Consider the following 7500-nt stretch of genomic DNA (forward strand, 5'->3'; position numbering starts at 1 on the left):
CAATCATGTATAAATATCAAAAATATATATATATATATATAATATATGTGTGTGTGTGTGTGTGTATATATATGTGTATATATATGTGTGTATATATATATATGTGTATATATATATATAATATATAATATATAATATATAATATATATATATTTTGAAATAAAGGTTGTAGACCAGCTCACCTGTCTGAGCTCAAGCCCCGGCGTCCTTGCTCTCCTTATTGCACGGACCCGAAGTGAGAGACTTCCAAGATATGTAGAACAAGCTGGAGAAGGATCCAGCAAGGCAGAATGACTCCAAGGGGCAACAAAAGTTTTTGGTTTTTTTTTCTCTGACTTTATTATCTTGGCATAATAAAGATGTTTTATTTATCAAACAAATTTGATGTTCTGACTTGTATCAACTGCAATACTACAAATGCGATTTATCTCATTAATTGTGAATTATGCCAGAAACAGTACGTTGGGTGTACAATGAATTCTCTTAAAATGAGAATCCGTAAACACCTATCCGATGTTGTTAATCTACCTACAGTAGGAGCCTCAGTGGTTTCTCGGCACTTTTTCAATACACATGGAGGAAATTTGAAGAGTTTTTCTTTTCTTGGCATAGAACAAGTTTTTAAACCAGAGAGAGGGGGCAACCTGCAGAAAAAAATCCTTGCAAGAGAAAGCAAATGGATGTTTCTCTTGGAAACCAGGATCTCTTTTGGCTTCAATAATAGAATGGATCTTGCCGTCCAATATTAATATCTGGTCAATGTATAGAATGGTAAATAATCAAGATATTTGCTAAAAAAAAAAGTGTGTTATTCTTGAAGCTGCAATATTTTTTAGTTATCACTTATAAGTATATGTATATGTATGTGCACTCTGTTCACTTGTTTTTATTGATTCCAGTAAGTGATATATGTACACTGTGTTGTTCAGGCTACATTTTTATATGTCAGATGTGCAAAACTATTGCTAGTTTAACTCGGGCTCTTCTAATCAAACTCGTATGTGTCAGCTCACTAGTGGTTGCGTGGGCTGGGCTAACTAACTATATAGAAGCCCTCTTCATACTAGTACATCAGTTTTGTCTTGGGACCATGAAGAAGGCGGCTGCGTCCGCCGAAACGCGTAGTCCATACTGCATATACCTTGCACTTGACAGCTTGTCAAGAGCTCTGGAATTTTTTATTCTTAGATAATAAAGTCAGAGAAAAAAAACAAAAACTTTTGTTGCCCTTTGGAGTCATTGTGCCTTGCTGGATCCTTCTTGTTGAGAGATATATATATATATATGTGTGTATGTATATATATATATGTGTGTATGTGTATGTGTATATATGTGTGTATATATGTATATATATATATGTATGTATATATATATATAATATATATATATATATATATATATATATATATAATATATATATATATATATATATATATATATATATATATATATATATATATATATATATATATATATATATATATATATATATATATATATATATATATATATATATATATATATATATATATATATATATATATATATATAAATGTGTATATATGTATGTATATAATATATATATATATATATATATATATATATATATATATATATATATATATATGTATATATATATAATGTGTGTGTATATATATATTTTATTATTATTATTATTAAATATATATAATTATATAATTAGTGCCAAGTGCAAAACTATTAAAATAATAAATAGTTATATATAATATTAGATATAAGGAATAGTAAATAAAACCTAATAATGTGAAGTGGAAATTTATTAGGAATTTAGTATACCTTTTAAATTGGTCAGGGAAGTCCTGCGTGCTGCTATGCCCCGACGCGCGTTTCAAGCGTTCTTTTCCTCAGGGGTCGCTCAGGTAATGTAGTGATGATGTATTTATATTTTTATATTTTGTATTTCCTTCCTTTTTTCAAATTTTTTTTTTTTTCCTGATCGCCATTAATATCATCCGTGGGATAAAAGTTCTAGTCTGAGTATTTGCTATAATTTCTTCCAGTCTAAACAATAAATGCACTGAAACATTGTAGCAAACCAATTTATGTAGAATAGATCCTATCAGTATTACTTAGTGTGTCTACATGTTCACTGTCAGCAAGCAGAGATAGTAAAAAGTGTGAAGACTTCAAACAAAACACAAAGAAAAAAAAACAAAAAACTGATTGGAATGGACATCCTACCTTTCTAATGTGAACAGGTGGAAACTGAACATGAAACCTAGTAAGAAAAAGGAGACCGTTGCACTTTCTAGTGCTAAGATATGTGTAACAATATCCCACTGTGCGAGCCTGGATTAAACTGCTTAACTCGATAATTCCATATGAGCGGGTGGTATACTTTAATAGAGGACGTCCAGAAAAATTCAGAAAAATTTGGGATCTATGAAACTCCTCCCCCGGCACGCTCGAAGAAACCTTAGGCTGATTATTGTTACAACAATAGATTCATACTCAGTATTGGGTAAAGAAGCAAAAATCTTATCTTATCCATTAATGTTACTGTTTGTCCATGCTATTGACAGATATTCCTGGAAAGTACTTGTGTGATTTATTCTGTACCACATATTTTTAGGTTTAATAAAACTAAGTTTAAAAAAAAAAAAATATGTACAAGAATGAATATGGGAATATAGACATGCATTACTGCTATAAAAAAAACATGCAAAAATTGAGATTCCTAGCACACACACATGGCCAGTTTTATGTGAGCCCAACAGCCAGTTGCAAGGTGACCTCTAATTGTTGGCTCCCTATCAAACTAATGCCTCTCTTCGGGTTAAAAAAACCTACAATTTATGGGCGGACACAAAGTATATGGCAGACTGATGACAGAACAATGAAGCTTTGGGTGCATACAACTTGAAAAACCCCTTTGCTAACCAGAGGGAATGACCCGGGGGTTTTCTGTTTCTGCAGTGCAGCAGCTCGCTCAGTTTAGGGAGTCAGAATCCCATGGACGCCTTCTACTTGAGTGACCGAGCTGCGGTGCTTACTCTCATCCGAGAGGAGGTAATGTCCATCAAGGACCCGGTGGACCCATATCTGTCGTCATTCCATAGAGTCCTCATTATTGGCACGCGATCCTGCACGGAGATATAATGCCGTAGTGCCATAGTCCTGTGGTCGCTTTCACATTTATTTATTTTTCTGTTTCATGCTAAAACTGGGGATGTACATGTGTTGTGCGGTTGCATGTAGCTGTAACTCAGAGCATGAAAAAAAAAAAAAAAGAAAAAAGCAAGAGATCTGCTTGTTTTAAAGCCCCCATATACATTAGATAAGTCGGGTTTTTTATCGATCGGGAGCCTTGTAAAGAGAGAGCCGTCCACAGCAGATTATATCAGAGAGGAGAGGAGCTGCTCTCGAATTCTGGTACTGGCTCTCTTATTGAGATCATAGGGGCCCTTGGCCGAGTTGAGTGCTCATGTATGGAAAGCCGGAGAAGATAGCTGTCAGCTAAGTGAAGGTTCATCCGGCAGCTATCTAAGGCTACGGCAGAAATTGGTGCATCCGCACAGGGGCTGGAGAGGTAAGGGACCTAATGCAACTCTCCAAAGCAGGAGGAATTGTACACTATGATGAGCAATTACACTGCAAAGAGCCCATGATCTAATGTGTATGGACAGCATTAAGGTGCTCATACACCTAAGTTTAGCAAGTAGCTAGCAGTCCCGATACACGCAATGTGCTCATTTGTTCTCTATGGGTAGGGCACTGTAAATTTTGCCTAGCGACTTATCTTTCTGGAGAGCAAGTTATTGGGCAATTTAATTCAAACTGTCCGATCCTTATCTCCCCCGACATCATCTGTTGGGGGAAAAAATACACATTAGACGGGTGGCCGGTCCCACCAAAACGGCGAGTTCAGCCAATGTGTATGAGGGTGTGTACTCCTTCTACCTGTGTTCTCTTCTCATACGTTGGCCAACAAATGCCATAATAGTTGGCCAAACACTTATTGACAGCTATCTCTCCTGACTTCCCACCCATACATATGAAGGGTTGAGCATTCATACTTTTGCAATACAGAGACAGAGAGGAGGACTACCAGACATCTCTTGGAGAACTGAAGGATTGGACGTCTAATCACGAAACGCGATCCTTATCTTCCCCAATGTTCTTGGTCATTAGATGGTCCTCCAAGATCATCGTATTTGGACTGCCTAATGTGTATGGGGGTCTTTAGTTACAGGTACCCCATAGAAGGGTCGGGCGTTCATGGTTTTGCAATACAGAGATGCAGAGGATAACTACCAGACACCTCTCGGAGAACAGAAGGTTGGACGTCTAATCGCGAAGCACGATCCTTATCTTCCCCGATGTCTTTTGTCATTAGATGGTCCTCAGAGTTCAGCGTGTTTGGACCACCTAATTTGTATGGGGGTCTTTAGTTACAGGTACCCCATAGAAGGCTGGCCACATTCCTGTAGGGCCTCCATACAGCACAACATGCCGCCCAGTCTGTATGTCTTCTCCTGTAGGTCACCATTAGTGAAGATGTGATATACCATTATAGTACCAATTAACCGTAGTAATCGTTCCGTTCCGGCCATTGATCATTGCGTGTGCTCTGTTGCTCTTGGACATCTGCTTATCATGCAGCTTCTAATTCTTTGTTTTGGACTCATACATGATCATGTCGATGTAACTTGGTCCATATTTCAGTAACCACACATAAACAGCAATTCCACCCAAAAGTTGTACTTAGGACCCTTGAACCAGGACCCTCCATGTGATGATCCATCATCAATGTGATCTCTGTAGAGATCAGCCGATCCTTTTTACCAGATTTCTCCATTTACATATTATTATGGGGTTGGTTGTCTCCATATTTAGAAGACAAAAACATGGAATTGCTGTTTGGTGTACGACGGTCGTATATGTCTATATACACCCGACCTAGTGATAATACTTCCATCTTTCTATCTAAAGATCATTATGAAGGAGATTGAAGCGAAAGACTGGCAGGTGAAGTATGAGCAGAGCCATACGGAGGTGCTGGAGATGAGGTAAGGTCCTTGTCTTCTTGTATTATGGGATGTGACCGGAGCTGGAAGTCATTGTGCTCATTTGTATCCTTGCGTTTAACAGGAAAATTGTTGCCGAATACGAGAAAACTATTGCACAGATGATTGGTGAGTTATGTAATAGAACCACTCCCTATAGAAAGGCCATGATACCTGTGATTAAAGGGGGTTAGTGATGTGACTGTCCCATCCAATCTCGCTTAGCTAGAGATTTTGAGAAAAAGAATGGCAAAAAATTTCAGCCTCTAGACCTTCCCCAAAAGACTTGCCGCAGTATTTGCAGCAAAAGGTGATGCTACAAATTCATATTTTTAAGATACCATGCATCATGTCCTTTACACTTGCAATACTTTATGTTGGTATATGACATAAAAATCCCCCTAAAAATGCATTCAACTTTGTGGGTATAATGAGAAAAAAATGTGAAAAGCTTCACTGGGTATGAATATTTTTTTCAAGGCACTGTAACTTTGTTTAAACACTTCTGTCCCGTGTAATGTTCTGCTGTTTTACCCATCTTTTGAGTAGAAGATGAGCAGCGGAGTAAGATGACGTCCCAGAAGAGTCTACAGCAGGTCACCGTAGAGAAGGAACAAGCCCTGGCCGACTTAAACTCTGTGGAGAGATCTCTGTCTGACCTCTTCAGGAGATACGAGAATCTCAAGGGTGTCCTCGAAGGATTCAAGAAGGTGACTTATGGAATAATTTTTTTTTTATCATGTGACTTTAATTTATATAAAATAAATCTCATTTTACCCCTCCAGAATGAAGAAGCTCTAAAGAAATGTGCACAAGATTACTTAGCAAGAGTGAAGCAAGAAGAACAGAGGTACCAGGCGCTGAAGGTCCACGCGGAGGAGAAACTGAACAAGTGAGTTATCCTTCAGCCCTGGAGGTGGTGAAGCTATTAAACGCCAAATGGTGCTGGATGCCAAAATTATAACGCACTTCTACACGCCATTCATGACTCTTCACAATAATATGTGGCCCCTTATGTCTGGATTATAGACAGACTAGTGGCTTATAATTAGCTTCACCCCCCCATCCCAAATATGTAGAAGTGTTGTACAGGGGTCTGCTAATAGAAGTCGCCTAATCCTGTTAAGCCCTTCAATTTAGCTCCACCACCAGAAACCAAAATTTAGGAAACCTAAAGGCCCCGTCACACTAAGCAACATCGCTGCTAACGAACAACTTTTGTGACGTTGCTAGCGATGTTGCTGTGTGTGACATCCAGCAACAACCTGGCCCCTGCTGTGAGGTCGTTGGTTGTTGCTGAATGTCATGGGCCATTTTTTAGTTGTTGCTGTCCCGCTGTGAAGCACAGATCGCTGTGTGTGACAGCGAGACAGCAACAACTAAATGTGCAGGCAGCAGGAGCCGGCTTCTGCGGAGGCTGGTAACCAATGTAAACATCGGGTAACCAAGAAGCCCTGTCCTTGGTTACCCGATATTTACCTTTGTTACCAGCCTCCGCCGCTCTCACACTGCCAGTGCCGGCTCCTGCTCTGTGCACATTTAGCTGCAGCACACATCGGGTTAATTAACCCGATGTGTGCTGTAGCTAGGAGAGCAAGGAGCCAGCGCTAAGCATTGTGCGCTGCTCCCTGCTCTGTGCACATGTAGCTGCAGGACACATCGGGTTAATTAACCCGATGTGTGCTGTAACTAGGAGAGCAGGGAGCCAGCGCTCAGTGTGCACTGCTCCCTGCTCTGTGCACGTGTAGCTCCGTGCGCTGGTAACCAAGGTAAATATCGGGTTGGTTACCCGATATTTACCTTAGTTACCAAGCGCAGCATCTTCCACGCGGCGCTGGGGGCTGGTCACTGGTTGCTGGTGAGCTCACCAGCAACTCGTGTAGCGACGCTCCAGCGATCCCTGCCAGGTCAGGTTGCTGGTGGGATCGCTGGAGCGTCCCAGTGTGACATCTCACCAGCAACCTCCTAGCAACTTACTAGCGATCCCTATCGTTGTTGGGATCGCTGGTAAGTTGCTTAGTGTGACTGGACCTTAAAACTGGCCTAATTAGTAAACCAACTACCCAAATTACCTTTACTGGCTAAATGTGTTTTTGTTCCTCTTTGTGGGGTTCTACAGAATGTCGCCCCCCCCCCCCCCCAATTTCCTCTCTCAGATAAAATAAGAAGAAATAATATGGGAATTAAATTAATGGACTTGTTCCATTAGGATATTGTCACAAGGAGATTTTTGCAGGCATCGCCAACCGTCATGGCGGCATCAGGATCAGTGGAAATTCCAGATTCTGGCACCCTGCCTGCTGACTTCTCTGATGTGTCATCAGCACAGGGAGACGCAGGCATCGAGCCATAGGCTTAGGCAGGTTAGCAATAGGTCATCTCTGCTGTCTGCTTTTTAGTCTCTTTGATCACATGCTGTTGGGGAGACAATCACATTCGCTTACCGCCTTTGTAT

General features: G+C 39.9%; 1 protein-coding gene across 4 annotated transcripts in view; it reads left to right on the forward strand.

The window, feature by feature from the left end:
• The window catches only part of TACC1 (transforming acidic coiled-coil containing protein 1), a 156569-nt gene that overhangs the window by 137719 nt on the left and 11350 nt on the right, over positions 1-7500 (forward strand). For 3 of the 4 annotated variants that reach the window (XM_075346378.1, XM_075346376.1, XM_075346377.1), the window contains 5 exons: positions 2956-3048; positions 4972-5048; positions 5131-5174; positions 5595-5755; positions 5831-5937. In XM_075346378.1, coding sequence (XP_075202493.1) covers positions 2956-3048; positions 4972-5048; positions 5131-5174; positions 5595-5755; positions 5831-5937 — 482 coding nt within the window. The remainder of the gene's footprint in view (positions 1-2955; positions 3049-4971; positions 5049-5130; positions 5175-5594; positions 5756-5830; positions 5938-7500) is intronic. The other variant, XM_075346379.1, reaches the window with a different exon arrangement.

The sequence above is a fragment of the Anomaloglossus baeobatrachus genome, chromosome 4 (assembly GCF_048569485.1).
Source record: "Anomaloglossus baeobatrachus isolate aAnoBae1 chromosome 4, aAnoBae1.hap1, whole genome shotgun sequence".
Lineage (NCBI taxonomy): Eukaryota > Metazoa > Chordata > Amphibia > Anura > Aromobatidae > Anomaloglossus > Anomaloglossus baeobatrachus.